At 41.1% G+C, this 19,517-nt stretch overlaps 1 protein-coding gene across 1 annotated transcript in view; it reads left to right on the top strand.

Annotated features, from left to right (window-relative positions):
* The window catches only part of LOC119968898, a 37,713-nt gene extending 22,288 nt beyond the window's left edge, over positions 1–15,425 (top strand). Inside the window, exons 7-12 of the mRNA XM_038801867.1 lie at positions 1,596–1,686; positions 3,738–5,215; positions 7,834–7,887; positions 10,064–10,124; positions 11,895–11,967; positions 12,699–15,425. Of these exons, the coding sequence (XP_038657795.1) occupies positions 1,596–1,686; positions 3,738–5,215; positions 7,834–7,887; positions 10,064–10,124; positions 11,895–11,967; positions 12,699–12,774 (1,833 nt within the window). The 3' untranslated portion in view covers positions 12,775–15,425. The remainder of the gene's footprint in view (positions 1–1,595; positions 1,687–3,737; positions 5,216–7,833; positions 7,888–10,063; positions 10,125–11,894; positions 11,968–12,698) is intronic.
* The last annotated feature ends 4,092 nt before the right edge of the window (positions 15,426–19,517 follow it).

Here is a 19,517-nt window from a genome sequence, read left to right as displayed (position 1 = left end):
TGAGTTTCTGAGCCATGAAGTCATGTTGCAGTTGTACAAAACTCTGGTGCGGCCGCATTTGGAGTATTGTGTGCAGTTCTGGAAGGATGTGGAAGCATTGGAAAGGGTACGGAGGAGATTTACAAGGATGTTGCCTGGTATGGAGGGAAGATCTTATTAGGAAAGGCTGAAGGACTTGAGGCTGTTTTCGTTAGAGAGAAGACGGTTAAGAGGTGACTTAATTGAGGCATACAAGATGTTCAGAGGATTAGATAGGGTGGACATTGAGAGCCTTTTTCCTCGGATGGTAATGTCCAGCATGAGGGGACATAGCTTTAAATTGGGGGGAGATAGATATAGGACAGATGTCAGAGGTAGGTTCTTTACTTAGAGAGTAGTAAGGGCGTGGAATGCCCTGCCTGCAACAGTAGTGGACTCGCCAACACTAAATGCATTCAAATGGTCATTGGATAGGCATATAGACAATAAGGGAATAGTGTAGAGGGACTTTAGAGGGGTTTCACAGGACGGCGCAACATCGAGGGCTGATGGGCCTGTACTGTGCTGTAATGTTCTATGTTTTAACCTGGTGTTGTAAGACTTCTTACTGTGCTCACCCCAGTCCAACGCCAGCATCTCCACATCATGTCAGTCTGTACTGATGCAGTTTTCTGGAGTTTGAAAGCATGTTTGTGTACTGATCAGCCCCAACTGAAAAGATTTACCAAAATGATTTCCAGAATGAGGGATTACAGTCAACTGGATAGATTGGAGAAGCTAGTGTTGATCTCCTTAATGCAGAGAGGACTAGAAAGGAGCTTTAATAGAGGTGCTTAAAATCCTGAAGAGTTTCGAGTGAATAATGCTAAACTGTTTTCAATGGTTGAAAGGCCAATAACCAGATGACACCGCTTTAGTGTTTGGCAGATGAACCAGAATCAACATTTGCAAAACCTTGTATGGAAGCAGAGCCTCTGAATGTGTCTAAGGCAGAGGTAGTTAGATTCTTAATAAACATGGAGGCAAAAGGTTATTGAGGGTAAGCAGGAGATTTTAATAGGATCAACAATGGAGCAGGCTTGAGGGGCCGAGTGGCCTACCCTTCCTAATTTGTATGTTCGTATGAATGTAGGGTATGTGGAAGCTGATACAATGGTCGCTTTCAATAGGAAAAAATCAGAAAACAGAAAACATTTCCAAGATTATGGGAAAATAACTAGTGGGACCTGGTTGCTCTTTGTAGAACCGCACAGACTCAATGGGCCAACTGGTGTAGCATTCTACGATGAAATCCTTCATATTAGCCATGCTGCCCTGGAAAGGCATCATTAAGAAATCGGTTTCTTATTCATAGGGAATTTTGAGTGGAGAGCAGCTGCATGTTTTTCACACATATCCTAATAACTTGTTTCAAAACAATATTGGTGATGGTCCACCACAAAAGTATCTCGAGACAATTATTTTCCCAAGGGACACATATGACCTACACTGTTAGGATAGCTGGATCAAGATATTGTTGGTTAGCCTAATATGCAGTGTGGTGTAAGTGCTTTTAAATAAAAAATATACAAAACATGTGGATTTTCTTGTCTTAACCATTAAATATCTTTTTAAAGGTGGAATGTGTAGGGAGGACCAAAGATAAACCACTGATCATGTTTACTCCTATGTCGAAGGCAAAAGTTGGACTGTCACGTGTTTATCCTGGTATGGTTGTGTTGTAGTTGTACCAATGATGCCTATAATTCTGTAACCACATGAGCCATTAATTATTTTCATTATCAAAAATGTGATTACCATAAGACATAGGAGCAGAATTATGCCATTCAACTCATCGGGTCTGCTCCGCCATTCAATCATGGCTGATCTGTTTCTCATCCCCATTCTCCTGCCTTCTCCCCATAACTCCTGATTCCCTTGTTAATCAAGAACCTATCTATCTCTGTCTTAAAGACACATCCCTTCAGTGTGAGCCTGTGCCCTTGGGTTCTAGTTTCTCCGACTAGTGAAAGCTTATTCTCCACGTTAACTCTATCTGGGCCTCTCAGTATTCTGTAAGTTTCAAGGAGATCTCACCCACATCCTTCTAAAATCCATCGAGTACAGACCCAGAGTCCTCAACCGCTCCTCGTATGACGAGTCTTTCATTCCAAGGATCATTCTTGTAAACCTCCTCTGGACCCTATCCCAAGGTCAGTACATCCTTCCTTGGATGCGGGGGCCCAAAGCTGCTCACAATATTTCAAATTGGGTCTGACCAGAGCCTTATACAGCCTCATCAGTACATCCCTGCACTTTTATTCTCGCCCTCTCGTCATGAATGCTGATATTGCATTTGCCTTCCTAACTGCCAATTGAACCTGCATGTTAACCGTAAGAATTGTGAACTAGGACTCCTAAGTCACTTTGCTTCTGATTTCCAAAGCCTTTTTTCCAAAATTCTTTCTACAATTTACAATCTATTATATTTGTTCTTTTAGGCATTGAATATTTTTGTCTTGATTCTTGTGCAAAAACAAGCCTGTACACCAAAAATAAATTGGTACTTGGTGCTAGAGCAGGGGTGGGCAAACTTTTCCGTGCAAGGGCCGCATTCAGAAATTCACAATTCACAAAGGGCCGCATAGTATATTAAGTAAAATAATTACTTCACCCGGTTATGATTGTGGGCGCCTCATATAGAACATAGAACAGTACAGCACAGAACAGGCCCTTCGGCCCTCGGCGTTGTGCCAAGCAATGATCACCCTACTCAAGTCAACGTATCCACCCTATACCAGTGAGTAACCCAACAGCCCCCCCCCCCCACCCATTAACCTTTAAAAAAAAAAAAAAATTTTTTTTTTAAATTCTTTTTTTTTTTTTTTTAATGACTTGGTGGGCCGCAGAAATACCTTTGGCGGGCCGCATGCGGCCCGCGGGCTGTAGTTTGCCCACCCCTGTGCTAGAGGTTACAGCAGTGTTGGTCACCTCTGTAAATGTGACGAGAGATCATCTGCAGTTATCTTGGCTAATGGGCCAGGGATAAGGTAATAGACTGTCATTGGCGCTGTTGTGAGCTGTGACACTCCACTGCCTTGTCCAGCTTTTAATATACATTGTCAAAACCTGAAACCCCTCTCTCTTACTTTTTAAACACAACATTCAAGTGCAGCTTAATCCTAAAATATTTTCTGGGGATTAAAGTTCATAAAATGTGACCGCTTCTTGGGACCTTTAAGTCTAGTTACATATAAGGTACACTGGGCAAAATCTGTAAACATGAAGAGGTTCAAAGGCTGTGAGGGATAGTAGATTTATTTCAGGTAATTTCAGTATTATGCTGACATTTTTGAAGCAGTATTGTATTTTTGTAAGCGAGTTAGTTTCCTGCTCGGAATCATCATCTGATCTTTTCCTAAAAAGTATATAATTTGTATTGAAATAGCACCTTTAATATACGATGGTGCTTCACAGGAGAATTAATTTTGAAGTGTTGTCACTTTTATGTATGCAAATGCAGCAAATTTGGAAAAACAGGAATCCATCCATAAGTAAGCAGTCAATCTGAAATATCCATGGTTAATATTTCTGGCCATTTTAAAGTAATTTACATAGTGAAATTTCAACACTGTTCCTCAGGTAACTTTTTTGTTTTGTTGGGGAAGATTATTATATCCATGACAGCTTCTCATCAATTATCAGCTGGTTTCTGATGGGGACAAATGTGGTTTGCGCTTAGTTTGATGTCTTATGTGTGTAATTTCTTTATCTCTTAGATTGCAGTGATGACTTTCAGACAACACTTTCTGAAGAATTAAATCATTTGTCAACATCGGAACGTGATGTCAAAGATGATTCAAATTTAATTTCTTCTATGTCCTCTGACCTGTTGTTGGTGAACCCACTTTGTGAACTTGGTAGCAAAGAGCTTTCTTATCCGGTCAGGTTTGAAAAAAGTAGAAGCAATGTTTTGGATTTGGGAGAAACTATTTCTACTTGTATCAACGATGGTTCCGTAGAAAGCCATGATGATAAATCATCTGGTTTAAGTGATACAATCCTTATTGATTTCTACCCAAGTATGCTAGCTTCAATGAGCAACTTGCTTGACCGTGGCTACAGGACACAGGTTGCCTCGAGGTTAATAAAACACTATCGACATCTCCAGTTGAATTCATGCAAATCAAAACTAAATACAACTCTAGATCGAATAAGGATGAATGCCCAGACATTAAAGGAGATGAAGGGTCATCCTGTTGTTGAATTAAAGGCATGGGCTGGCACCAAACATATGAATAGAAAACTTTCTTCTCTGAAGAGATGCAACATCACAGAATGTAATCCTGACACAAATTTGTCCACGATTGCTGCTGAAGATTTTATGGCTGCACAGACAAATTCAAAATCATCTGAAATTGAAACTTTTGAGCTTAGAAATTCATACAGTGATGCAAATTACTCTCAGCCACTACTGCTAAGCCCTTGCAAGCCAAGACGTCCAGTACCAGTTACAAGTTGCTGCGACATGAAGAAAACTTTAGGTTGTGTACTAAGTTCTTTGAATGGACAATCTTTGCCCCAGCTGGATACTGTGACTGACTCCAGTTTCAAATGTTTCAGCACTAAACCCAATATGGCAAAGGAACAATCGCCATGCTCAAGAATCATTCTTCACCATGCAGCGAACGCAAAACAATCTCCACTGAACAACAGTACAATGACTAAAGAGGATTCTGCAGTTGCAAGTTTCAGCAGATCGCCATTTAGAATGCATTTGTGCCCAGGTAACATTTCCTATACTGGCCAAAGAAGTAAATGGAGGCATTCATTTCCCTCTGAGAGTTCCATTCCAACCGTGTTCCATTCTATAAAGAGCCCATTTAATACTCAAGAAAAAGAAATGGATACATTTGAATCCATGTATCATAATTTGGTTCGTACTTCCTTCTCTCTTTCAACTACTGTGAAGCTTCCCAATATATTGAATGTCTGTTCTGTCCCTGGTAAAACTATTACATCAATGATATCTGTTACAAACTCGCCTACCCAGCTATCAAGGAAACGGGCTGCCTGTATTGACCAGTTGATGGAAACTTCTCAATTACCATTAAAGAGGTTCCGCTTCTTCTCAGAGTCCTCCAGTTCAAGGCAAAGTAGTCAAAAAATGTTGCTGCTCAATACTGTACAAGAACAGAATTACGACTCTAGACAAATGAGTGATTTTCATTCCCCAAGACGCCAGCAGCCCAGAGAGGTGAGGTCCTAATTGTTTTTTAAACCCGCATGCTTAGTTTCATACAGATGAGTGATAATCTAATTGATATTTGAAACATCCATACTGTGCCCAACAAAGATTCATGACAGGTACATCGTGCCTAGCAAACCTCATTTGAATTTTTTGAAGAATGGCTAAGTAATGGACAGGAAAATATCTATAGATGTTATTTATATGGGCTTTCAGAAGGCATTTGATAAAGTCCCACATAAAAGACTGTTGACTGAGGTTAAGCCCATGGAATTGAGAGAAAATTACTCTCATAGCTGGGAAATTGGCTGAGTGGCAGGTAACAGAAAGAAGGATAATGAATAGGTACTCAAATTGGCAGAACGTGGCTAGTGGTGTCCCACAGACCTGTGATAGGATCTCAATTGTTCACATTATTCATTAACTACTTAAATAATGGCATATAAAGTCACAGTCATATCAAAATTTGCTGATGACACGACGTTTGGTGGCATTGTAGACTGGATGACAACATAAAATTACAAAGCGATATTGATAGACTAGTTCAGGCATTGTCAAACTCGGGCGCAACCCACAGGTGGGTCGCGGGCCGGTGTCGGGAGGGTCGCGGCGCTCCCGATTGCACAAATCCGCGCGCAACAGCCGGCTTTTAGTAATGCTGGCTGCGAGCGGTCTTCAAAATGGCCAGGAACAGATTTTTAAAAATCGACCGCACTGCACATGCGTGCCTGATCATTGGTGCGCATGTGCAAAACTATGCGCATTCACACCGATGATCGGGCACGCATGCACAGTGCAACCGCCTTTTTTTTCAAGTTCGGGGGTCCAAAGGGACCCAAAACCATTTCCTCAATTTTTGTCAGCAACAAACAAGGTAAAAGAAAATGGTGGGTCGCGCAGGTCGGCCGGCGTGGGTCCCGAAGGTTGGACGATTGGTAAAAATGGGTCCCCGGAAATTTTTTTGGAAAACATGCAAGTGTGAGGTGATCCATTTTTTTTTACCAGAAAGAATAGATCAGGGTACTTTCTAGATGATATGAAGCGTGGATGTCCAAAGACACCTGGGAGATCAAGTGCATAGATCTTTAAAATGGCATGAACAAGTGCAGAAAGTAATCAAGAATGCTGGCCTTTCTGGCGGCATGGTGGTACAATGGTTAGCACTGCTGCCTCACAGTGCCAGAGTCCTGGAGGGGGTGCAACATTGGTTCACCAGAATGATACATGGACTTTAACGGTTAAGTTATGAGGAAAGATTACACCAATTAAGCCTGTTTTCTCTAGAATTTTGATTGTTAAGGGGTTAAGTCTTCAAGATATTAACAGGAAAAAACAGGGTAGATAAAGATAAACTGTTTCATTGGTTGGAGACTCTAGAACTAGAGGGCATAGTCTAAAAATTAGGGCCAGACCATTCAGGAGAGATGTTAGGAAGCACTTCTGCGCACACAAGGTGATAGAGGTTTGGGACTCTCCAACAAATGACAATTGGCGCTATATCAGTTAATTTTAAATCTGAGATAGATACATTTTTGTTAAGAAAAGATATTAAGGGATATGGGCCAAAGGCAGGCATATGGTGTTAGGCCACAGATCAGCCATGATCTCATTGAATGGTGGTGGAGCATGTTCAAGGGGCTGAATGGCCTACTCCTGTAACTGCGTTCCTATTAAGACCATAAGACATAGGAGCAAAATAAGGCAACACGGCCCATCAAGTCTGCTCCGTCATTCAATCATGACTGATATTTTTCTCATCCCCATTCTCCTGCCTTCTCCCCATAACCCCTGATTCCCTTATCAATCAAGAACCTATCTATCTCTGTCTTAAAGACACTCAGTGATTTAGCCTCCACAGCCTTTTGCGGCAAAGCGTTCCACAGATTTACCACCCTCTGGCTGAAGAAATTCCTCCTGATCTCTGTTTTAAAGAATCGCCCCTTTAGTCTGAGATGTCCTGCTTCTAGTTTTTCCTACAAGTGGAAACATCCTCTCCACATCCACTCTATCCAGGCCTCGCAGTATCCTGTAAGTTTCAATAAGATCACCCCTCATCCTACTAAACTCCAACGAGTGCAGACCCAGAGTCCTCAACCGTTCCTCAAAACACAAATTCTTTATTCCAGGGATCATTCTTGTGAACTTTTCTGGACCCTTTCCACGGCCAGCATATCCTTCCTTAGATATGGGGCCCACTGCTCACAATACTGTAATTAACAGTGGGGGTTACACATTTTTGTTGTCACAAATTAGGGTTGTGTCTGGGGAGTAGTTGATAACTATGATGAGGCTTCACTGAGGCAATTAAGAGTACTGCATCACAAATTACATTGGCGTAGTTGTGGATAGTGATACCACAATACTAAATATGCACTTAATAACAAAACTAGCAATTGTCCGTAACTAAACCCCAACTCAATTTGAAGATCCATGTGAAATCATGAAATCCAAGTTGAAATTAAGCTTATTTGCATTGAGCTTGAATAGATCTCTGCTCGGAGTTATAATCTGTTGTTGTAGAGAATGTTTACATCTAATTTATTTTAGGTGTTCTGACTCTTTTTGTAAATTATAAGTATTTGTCTAGTTGTGTGTTCACTATATTTCTTTTCGCACTTTCCTATTAGGCTTATTTAGGATACAATACACAAAGCTTTAAACAAAGGTTCGGTTGTAATATGGTATGTTGGAAAATGTTCACAAAATGAAGTACAAATTGTTGCAATCTGATTAGTCTTGCTTCCCTTACAACTTAAAGTCTCTTGTGCATCAATTGTACAGGAAAAGCATGTTCTGCCATCAGTTTTCTCTTTGGATGTGTGTTTTAAGTAACTGCATGTGTTTGTAATGGAAATAATCACAGATCATCATTAATCATTGCACTCACAGCACCGAGCTCCCAGGTTTGATCTCCGCTCTGGGTCACTGTCCGTGTGGAGTTCTCCCAGTGTTTGTGTGGGTTTCGCCCTCGCAGCCCAAAAATGTGGAGGGTAGGTGGATTGGCGTATCTTTTCATTAAAACAGAGGGAAAAAGAGGGTGGTGGGGAGGGAGGGAGTCGGGGTGTTGGTGAGTGGGGGGGGGGGGTCAATAGGACACTGCCTGAACTATCTACGGAGGCAGAAAAACAAAAGAACCTTCAATTATGATGTGCCAGATTCCAGGATGGGCCATGCTATATTGCCCTTTAATTGGAAAAAATGAATTGGGCTCTCTTTTTTAAAAAAAAAAATGTTTTTAATGATTAATTTGTGACCTTTAATTTGGACTAGCTAATAAACATTGTCCTTTTTAAGTGAAACATTGATTTGTCTAAATGTCTCCATTACTGGATCTAAACAAATTTTGTTGACTAATAAGGATTTTTAAAATGCAGGGGTTTGTAGAGACTGAGATGGGCCAGGACTAGCATATAAACGTGAGAATTAGTAGAATGAGTAGGCCTATAGTGATTAAGACAATTAAAAATGTTAGACTAAGAGTTAGGAAAGTTATCTAAAGAATCTTGAAATTCCTGACCAGATACAGACCACTCCGGGTAAAGGTTGTGCTGTCACAATTTTCAGAAAATTTATTAAATTAATTTTAATAAATACAAAGTTATAATACTCAAAAAATGGCTGTGAATCTGTACCTTCATTCTGGAACACTGGCTCTCAACTTTGACTGTACTCTCTTGCCTGTCCTCTCTTGCCTGTCTATCTTTCTTCATGTTGTGTTGTGCCTAACCACTGCAAGTTGTTGCTTATTAACCCTTGCAGTAGTATCCTTTAGTTCCAATTGGCCCGAACAACACACATTATTCCACGATTGGTTAAATGATGCATGACCAAGGTCAGATTGGTTGCTTAAAGGGGATGGTCATCTACTGATATCATTCCTTGTTGTCTCCTGACTGGCCCTATAAAATGTCAATTACTCATTATAGCCCTTGTCATTTCATTAAATTTTTCAATTTTCCCCCAAGATAATGAGGGCCTTAGGATAGGTTTGATGTCTGCTTATTTGCATAAGCAAGCCTGTGACATCTGATAACAATCGGATTCATCGGTCCACATGTCTAATTTATCTATAGGTATCGGTATTGTGCGCCCTGTATAACTCTCATTAAAGCAGGCACTTACCAGTGTGTTTTGGTTAAAAGGACTATTTTGCCATTGCATTATTTTGTTATATCTAACAGTGCTTCATATGTTAATTAAAAATAGTGATGTATAGCCTTACTGAAATTAAACAGACTATATAAAATACATATGAAATCAGTGCTTAAAAATGATAGGTGTGGTAAAGTTAAGGCAGCAAGATTCGCATATAAAAAATATAACATGCATTCCTCAGTAATAAAAGTCATGAGAAGTTGCAAAGGCTAATTGCAGAAGTCAAATATGAAGGAAAGTTGTGGCTGCTTTTGTAACATCACAAGTTAAGCTACATAAAGCCATAAGGCTAGATGTTTTAACCCCTGTTTTTCTTTGCACACTAGGCTTTTAAATATAGGGAATACAAACTGATGAGTTCTAATTGTTAGGGTGCTTGATAGCCTCAGACCAGAACTGTTTAATCCATCTTGCATCACTGGCTTGAGGCCATGTGGTCTTTCTCACTTGTTAAGTGACTGAGATGCTAATGTCTACAATTCAGCATGATATCATGCTGGATTAATATACTTGGATCACTACAAATTGTAAATAAATATCAAACTTGAACTTTTCTTCTGTGGAGCGGGGCTAACTTGATTCTCTTCAAATGAAGCAGTGCATGCTCAATGGGCCAAATGGCCACCACCTGTGCTATTTTACGCAAATCAGCCCATTTTGACTTCTATTTATAATTTTTTTTTCTTTTTAAATTTTTTACAGGGTATTACTTTGGGCCCATATATTAAATGGGAAGATAATGCTAGGTTGTACTCCAGTTGTGGTATGTATTTAAAATATATCATCTAGCTATTTGTACTTGGTTACAGTCAACCTAATGGAATTGTTTTGCCCTTGTTTGAACCCCTAGTTGAAGGTGAACAGATGGTGGGTGACTCGATGTGAAATGAAATGAAAATCGCTTATTGTCACAAGTAGGGTTCAAATGAAGTTACTATGAAAAGCCCCTTGTCGCCACATTCCGGCGCCTGTTCGGGGAGGCTGGTACGGGAATTCAGAAATTTTGATGTTTCAAAAATGTTGCATTGAAAATTTCTAATATATTTCTGTGAAGTGGAAGATGCTTTGTGGCAAAGTTTAAGATATAACCACATCCCTGTCACCACTCCAGCTGTGAAACCTTGACTGTAAAATGCAAAATATCTCAAAAGTCATCTTTCAGTACACAGTACTGTTGGATATTACTTGCAGCAACAGTGCAAAATAGTTTTCATACACATAGAACATAAAGTGAAGAAGGAGGCCATTCGGCCCGACCCACTTAAGCCCTCACTTCCACCCTAGCCCCATAACTCAATAACCCCATCTAACCTTTTGGTCACCTGGGCAATTTATCATGGCCAATCCACCTAACCTGCACGTCTTTGGACTGTGGGAGGAAACCGGAGCACCCGGAGGAAACCCACGCAGACGCGGGGAAAACATGCAGCCTCCGCACAGAGAGTAACCCAGCCGGGAATCGAACCTGGGACCCTGGAGATGTGAAGCAACTGTGCTAACCACTATGCTACCGTGCTGCCCTAACTATGCACTACTTTTGACTTTGCAGTAATGCAAAACAGCTTCGAAAATGGACCATGGCGTGCCATATTATGAGGTTCCAATATACCTTGCAGAAGTAGTACATCTTGGCTGTATAGGGCACCTGTAGTAATCAATGATGCCTGCCTGAAACTAACCTTAGGCCAAAAATATGCATCTGTAATGGACCTGTTTTCTTTTTTAATTTGTTTGCCCTGACTACAACTTGCGCGATGCATGGTGGTCTCATTTTTCTCAGTTGCACAGCTGTTGACCAGTGATCCTTTAAAGGGACAACCAGAAACTACTAACCAGAATATTAGCTTCCAGTTTCTGTTTCAAACCTCTGTGCTGACATGAGGGGGCATGCTCCTTCCAGCTCTGCCTTTAAAGCCCAGGCTGCAGCCGGTCTCAGCTGAGACCTTTAATCAGGGTTCAAGCTGGCCGCTTTTGCTCGACTTCCGTATCCATTGAGCTGTCTCTGAGACTGACTGCTATCGCTTGGTGATACTGTCACAATGGTGCTGTGGTTCTCGCATTCCCTGCTTTACACACATGTGCCCTGAATTCTTTCAATGCAATTTTTAAACTCTGGGGTGCAAATTTAGCATTAAGCCCTGAAAAGACTTCAAGGTGAAGGAAAGTACCTCTTACAGGGATCTCATGTCTTTGCTTTTGCTTTGGTGTCCAGTTGATTTTTGACTTGAGCATCAAAATTAATTCACATTGCTACAGTACTATTGCTGCCTGGCAGTTTAAGTGTCTTCAAACTATCTGAAGAGAAAATACAGTGGCTGGTTTTTAAATTGTAACAGTTGGTTAAGCATATGGTTAACCAAGTATTAGATTTTTCTGCCGGTCACGTCAGTTTGAGATGAAGTCCACTCTCCAGTCTATTCCATATTCATTAGCTCTGCTGTGGTAAAATTAATCCTGCTGGTTACATTTTATTTTTCTACAGTAGTTTCTGATGCAACTTGAGCAATGTTAAATTTAATTTGCTTATTTTTAGGAACTGCTTTGCCTGTCATAAATAGATCAGGGAACACTGTGAGCTTATGTTTATCACCCAGACTTCGAAACAGGTATGTGGTGAAGTATTTATTGCATTGTTCAATTAAACTATAAAATAACCCTATTATGTAAACTGCCTTCAGTTTTTTGTGATTCTCGAAGAAATGATGCAGCTCTGCAGCATAACTGGGTGTTCACATATAAAAACAATTTTATTGTGAAAACTTCATTTTACCACCAGGTATTTCCCTCAGTAATATGTTCCATCTCATTGCGTTTTGTTCTTTTGCTCCCTTCATGGGATAGCTATCAACTGTATGCCTGAAGTTCAAAATTATATTCAATTAAGTTTCCTAGCTATGCATTTCCAACCTATACTTCAGTGAAGAAATTATGATTCGCATGTTAGTCTTCTGAAGAATGTATACGTGAGTGTGAAGATGAAAAGTGAGCATTGTGGTTTTAAGGTACTGCGGGCAATTTTATAAGTAAAATATTTTTCAATTCCTTTCCACCTATTGAATTATGAAATGGGGAAGAGCATACTGAACTACAATACACATAATTTATTTCATATGATCTGCCATTTGGCTCTCAATATTGGTTTCTGCTTAATTTTAACACCGTATATCCCTTAGTACAAAACTGACTGAGGAAATAATTTGAATAAGTATGTTAATAAAGTGGGATCTTAATGATTTAAAAATAGACTCAATTAAGAGTAGAATAAACAGTTACTAGCTGGAATGTTGTAATTCCCTAATTCGTGGGGAAAACTTTTTTTTTTGTTTCCTCTTAACAGAGTGTCTAGAAAACTGGACTATAGCGAACTAAACACCCCCAGTCTGAACTACCCTGACTTCATTAAGCAACTATGATGTGCACCACAAGCCTGCTTTTGGTTGTTTCTGACATTAATCCTTTTAATGACAATGTTTTTCAAGATTATAAACGCTTTGAATGTTGAATGTCCTGATATTTAGTGTGTTTTCTGCTCTGGTCTTCCTTTCCTGCAAGTTTGATTCTGTGCAACTTGAACCACAGGAGATTATCTGGTCAGCTCCCACAAAAGACTACCAGTAATTGGTACCTGGACCTCGGTGAAGGAACGTTATCTGAATGCTAGTCACTGCAATATTTTGAATCCTAAGCCATATTACCATCAAGCCTTTATAGCAGAATTTGAGTGGGAAATGATTAACCTTTTCACTTTCTGTTCATTCTAATAGTTCATTTTTATGACTATTTTAGTCCACCTTGTTAATCGTCACTATATTGTGATACAAATAGCTAAAATAATCCCCCCTTTTATGGTCTTTTGGTAAATTTTTATCGCTGATTTTTATGTATTGTGCTGAATTTTATGCAATACTTTCTTGTCATTTGTACATGGTTATTAAGACTCATCTGGAGTCATAATTAGTCTGAACGCAACTGTAGTATTTATGTCCTAGGTTTGGAGTCAATTTGTATGGACTAATATTTCCATGTACTTGCCTGTAAAATATGATTTGTAATTTCTTGCTAGTGTCACTAAACCTCAGCTTTTTTTACTGAATTGTACCTGTTTCAAGAGAAAATGCTGAAGGTGCATTAATTCTTAGTCTTGTCTTGGCATTGGCTATCATCAATAGTAGTGAGCATATATTTGTTTTATGTTAAGATTTCTGTGCTTCATTTATTTCTTGTAAGTAAATTTTGAATAAATATAAAATTTCTAGATTGCTTGTACAGACTTCACAGGACGAATGAGGCTATGAGCCCCGACAACATGTTGCCTGCATAACTGAAGCATTGTGCTCTCAGGCTAGCCATGTCCCTAGCAGCTTTTCCATTGCAGCCACAAAATCGGCACCTGCCTAACAATATGGAAAATTTCCCAAGTATGACTGGCCCACAAAAAGCAAGATATATCCAATCTAGCCAATCACTGCCCCATTAGGCTGTTCAGGCATTAGCAAAGTGCTAGCATATGTTGCTGATGGTGCTAGCAAGTGATATTTACTCACTAATATTGATGCTCAGTTGTGTTCTGCCAAAGCCACTAGGCGCCAGACCTCTGTTACTGCCTTGTCCACAGATGGACAAAAGTGTTGAATTTCAAATGTGAGGTGAGAGTTATTTCCCTTGCCATCATGGCAGCATTTGATGGAGTGTGGCATCAAAGAACCACAGAAAAATTGAAGTTGATGTGAATTGGGGGTAAACTCTCGACTAGTTAGGAGTCCTATTTGACAAAGGAAGATAGTTGTGATTGGAGGAGGAAAATCATTTCGGCCCCCTTTACGTTGTTGCAGGAGTTCCTTTTGGAAAGTCCCAGATCCATTCAGCTTTAGTTGCTTTATCAATGACATTCTCACCATCATAAAGTCAGCAGTGGGAATATTTGCTGATGAATGCAGTTTTCAATGCCATTTACAAGTCCTCATACTGAAGCAGTCTGCATGCATGCAGCAAGACCAGGGCAATATCCAAGTGCCAAATATCAGACAGTGACCATCTTCAAAGCAATTTCACTATCTCCCCATTACATTCATTGCCACATGCCCTACCACCAACATTTGGGATTACCATTGAATTCTGCATCAAGTAAATCACCTCATGTGTTCCCTAAGCCTGCCCACTGTCTTTCCCAAAGCCTCTCCACTGTTTACAAGGTACAAGCCAGGAGTGTTGATGGAATACCTGCCTGGCTGAGTGCTGCACCCAACAACCCATCCAGGGCAACACAACCCACTTGACATTCTATTCACCACCTTAAGCATTCACACCCTGCAACACGCTAGCAATACCATACAAGCGGTGCTGCAGCAGCTCACCAAACACCTTCCACACTTGTAACCTGTGCTACCTAGAAGGCCGAGGGCAGTAGAATGCATGGGAATTCTGCCACCTGCAGGTGTCCCTCTAAGTAATAAACCATTCTGACTTGGAACTAGGTGAATAACGGTTCTCTACTAGCCTGCTCCTGCTACACAAAACTGCCCCAAACATCAAGATCCACATTGAGCCCTTGAACAATGTGGATCATTTCCCATACCTCGGGAGTCTCCTCTCATGCGAACAGACATTGACAGTGAAATCCACCATTGACTCCAATGCGCCAGTTCAGTCTTTGAATGCCTGAGGAACAGAATATTCAAAGACCAAGACCTCAAACCCAGCAGCAAGCTTATGGTCATCATCCTGTATGCATCAGAAACATGGACAAGATACACTAGACACCTCAAATCTTGGAGCAATATCACCAACACCACCGGAGTGGATGCAAGTCATCGTGGATGCAAGTCATCCTGGATGCTACAAAAAGCTCATGATCACCTCCATGGCAATGAGGGAATGGAAATACATGTTGGCCTTACCAGTGCTGCCCAAATTCTGTGAACGAATTTATATAAATGTAACTGTGTGCTTCAAACATTCAGGTGATTAAACGGAGGTCTCCAGCATGGTCATTTCATAAGACTGGAAAATGTTACAGCTAAACATTAAAAAGCAAAGGGAAGAAATAAAATGCTTATTACGAAAAGCTTTTTTTTTGTTCTTTTTAAATCAGTAAATATGGGATGGTTGAAATTAAAGCTTGCAAAAGGATAAAAGTAGGGTGTCCTATCTGAGAATGCTGGTATAAGATAGGTTAATACAAAATTCACCACCCCAAACACAAACCAATGATTGCATTTTACCCTCACCCCATATCCTAAAACAATATATCCCACATTATTAGAGCGATGATGGGCACTAGTTAAGGTCAGATGTTAAAGCCAGAGGGCTGAAAGCACTGGCTTAAAAGAGAACTCTTATCATAGATCATAGAATTTACAGTGCAGAAGGAGGCCATTCAGCCCATCAAGTCTGCACCGGATCTTGGAAAGAGCACCCTACCCAAGGTCAGCACCTCCACCCTATCCCCATAACCCAGTAACCCCACCCAACACGAAGGGCAATTTTGGACACCAAGGGCAATTCATCATGGTCAATCGGCTTAACCTGCACATCTTTGGACTGTGGGAGGAAACTAGAGCACCCGGAGGAAACCCACGCACACACGTGGAGAATGTGCAGACTCCGCACAGACAGTGACCCAAGCTGGAATTGAACCTGGGACCCTGGAACTGTGAAGCAATTGTGCTATCCACAACGCTACCGTGCTGCCCAACTCTAGTTGAATTTCATGGAATTGTGGAAATCCAATGAAGGAGACTCAGTGGGACAGAGAATTCAAGTGACAAACAGGAAATTTGGGATAGTGAAAATAGGAATTCAGCAAAAAAGTAGCTCAGCATTTGTCTCTCCAACATACCAAAAACAAATTTGTGTATGTGCTCAGTATACTATATTTGTTGCTCATATGAAATTAAAGTGCGCTGATTCAAGATGCCAGAGGAAAGTACTACACATCACATTTCTTGAATCTTTTCTCTACTTACGGTTGATGGGTTTGAATAAATCCTATTAAGTTGGCTAATGAAATTGCCTGAGTTTTGGACGGGTTCGAATCCCGGCCCTGGGTCACTGTCTGTGTGGAGTTTGGACATTCTCCTCATGTCTGTTGTGTTTCACCCTCACAACCCAAAGATGTGCAGGGTAGGTGGATTGGCCACGCGACATTGTCCCTTAATTGGAAAAAAATAATTGGGTACTCTAAATTTATTTTTTAATAAAAGGTTTGAATATTTGTGCTAGTAGCATTTTTTAAAAAGATTTTGAGGAATAAATTTACATTTAATCTCTTCCATGTCCTTTGCTAATGGGGTTCTCAGCACTGGAACAGTATCCCATGCTGTGAAGTCCTGCAAATTGACGGATGGTTTTCAGAATCATAGAATTTACAATGCAGAAGGAGGCTAGTAGGCCCATCGTGTCTGCACCGGCCTCTGGAAAGAGCACTGTACCAACCCTACATTTCCACCCTATCCCCACACCACCTTTTTGGACACTAAAGGCAATTTACCATGGCCAATCCACCTAACCTGCACATCTTTCGACTGTGGGAGGAAACCCGTGCAGACTCCACGCATACAGTGACCCAAGCCGAGAATCGAACCCGGGACCCTGGAGCAGTGAAGCAATAGTGCTAACCACTGTGCTCCACGCTGCCCAACTTCGTTTGATAGTAGCACTCTTGCCTGTGGGTTTAAGTCCCACTATAGAATGTGAACATAAAATCTGGACTGACACTTCCGTGCAATGAAGCATGGGAAAGAAGTTGAAGAAAACCTCATTTATAGGTGTCTCAACTTCATCCTCAGATGTTTTGACATAAAAAGTGCAGGTCTGTCACCAATCTTTCCTTTCTATGCACAGATAACACTTCATTCACACTACTTATGTCCAACAGAAATCTTTGGATCCTCACTGTCTTCAGGTGGTATCCCGGAGGACTGGAGAATAGCCAGTGTTGTTCCTTTGATTAAGAAGGGTAGCAAGGATAATCCAGGGAACTACAGGCCAATGAGCCTTACGTCAGTGGTAGGGAAATTACTGGAGAGAATTCTTTGAGACAGGATCTACTCCCATTTGGAAACAAGTGGACGTATTAGCGAGAGGCAGCACGGTTTTGTGAAGGGGAGGTCGTGTCTCACTAACTTGATTGAGTTTTTCGAGGAGGTCAGAAAGATGATTGCAGGTAGGGCAGTGGATGTTGTCTATATGGACTTCAGTAAGGCCTTTGACAAGATCCCTCATGGCAGACTTGTACAAAAGGTGAAGTCATACGGGATCAGAGGTGAGCTGGCAAGATGGATACAGAACTGGCTAGGTCATAGAAAGCAGAGTAGCAATGAAAGGGTGCTTTTCTGAATTGGAGAGCTGTGACTAGTGGTGTTCCGCAGGGATCAATGCTGGGACCGTTGCTGTTCGTAGTATATATAAATGATTTGGAGGAAAATTTAACTGGTCTGATTAGTAAGTTTGCAGACAACTTAAAGGTTGGTGACATTGCGGATAGCGATGAGGACTGTCCGAGGATACAGCAGGATTTAGATTGTTTTAAGACTTGGGCGGAGAGATGGCAGATGGAGTTTAATCCGGACAAATGTGAGGTAATGCATTTTGGAAGGTCTAATACAGGTAGGGAATATTCAGTGAATGGTAGAACCCTCGCGTATTGACAGTCAGAGAGATCTAGGTGTACAGGTCACTGAAAGGGGCAACACCGGTGGAGAAGGTAGTCAAGAAGGCACACGGCATGCTTGCCTTCATTGGCCTGGGCGTTGAGTATAAAAATTGGCAAGTCATGTTGCAGCTGTATAGAACCTTAGTTAGGCCACACTTGGAGTATAGTGTTCAATTCTGGTCGCCACACTACCAGAAGGATGTGGAGGCTTTAGAGAGGGTGCAGAAGAGATTTACCAGGATGTTGTCTGGTATGGAGGGCATTAGCTATGAAGAGAGGTTTAATAAACTTGGTTTGTTCTCACTGGAATGACGGAGGTTGAGGGGAGACCTGATAGAGGTCTAAAAAATTATAATGGGCATAGGCAGAGTGGATAGTCAGAGACTTTTTCCCAGGGTAGAGGGGTCAATAACTAGGGGGCATAGGTTTAGAGGAGATGTACGAGGCAAGTTTTTTTTATACAGAGGGTAGTGGGTGCCTGGAACTTGCTGCCGGAGGAAGTGGTGGAAGCCGGGACGATAGTGACATTTAAGAGGCATCTTGACAAATACCTGACTAGGATGGGAAAAGAGGAATACGAATCCAGGAAGTGTAGAAGATTTTAGTTTAGACGGGCAGCATGGTTGGCGCAGGCTTGGAGGGCCAAAGGACCTGTTCCTGTACAGTACTTTTCTTTGTTCAATTTGTGTGGAGTTTGATTTCCTTTGCAAATTTGATCAGTTTGCTTTGAGCTTCTGAATCCCATCTCATTGGAGACCATAGCAGTCGTTTGGGGCATCCCGTTCAGTATATAGAACATAGAGCCTTACAGCACAGTACAGGCCCTTCGGCATTCGATGTTGCGCCAACCTGTGAAACCAATCTAAAGCCCATCTACACTATGGCTACACTCTCCTCTAACAAGTGCCTGATTTTTATCTTTCAGCCAATTACTCATTAATTCATAAAATGCACACTGAATCTTCTGTTGGATCTTCTATCATTTCAAAATGTTTTCTGATAATTTTACCATTTGATTTGTTTTTTTAAAAAGTGTAGAAGTTTCAAAATAGCAAGTCTTGCATTGAAAAATTATTTTATGGGATCATGGCTATTATATTGCTGGTGAATTTTTATAGGAAAAATGAAAAGATTTCCAGTGGATTCATTGGAAATGTCCTGTGATTGTACATTTAGAACATAGAACAGTACAGCACAGAACAGGCCCTTCGGCCCTCAATGTTGTGCCGAGCCATGATCACCCTACTCAAACCCACGTATCCACCCTATACCCGTAACCCAACAACCCCCCCCCCCCCTTAACCTTACTTTTATTAGGACACTACAGGCAATTTAGCATGGCCAATCCACCTAACCCGCACATCTTTGGACTGTGGGAGGAAACCGGAGCACCCGGAGGAAACCCACGCACACAGGGGGAGGACGTGCAGACTCCACACAGACAGTGACCCAGCCGGGAATCGAACCTGGGATCCTGGAGCTGTGAAGCATTTATGCTAACCA

Source organism: Scyliorhinus canicula, chromosome 7 (genome assembly GCF_902713615.1).
Source record: "Scyliorhinus canicula chromosome 7, sScyCan1.1, whole genome shotgun sequence".
Lineage (NCBI taxonomy): Eukaryota > Metazoa > Chordata > Chondrichthyes > Carcharhiniformes > Scyliorhinidae > Scyliorhinus > Scyliorhinus canicula.
The sequence above is the reverse complement of the archived record's forward strand: the minus strand, read 5'-3'. Positions and strand labels throughout refer to the sequence as shown.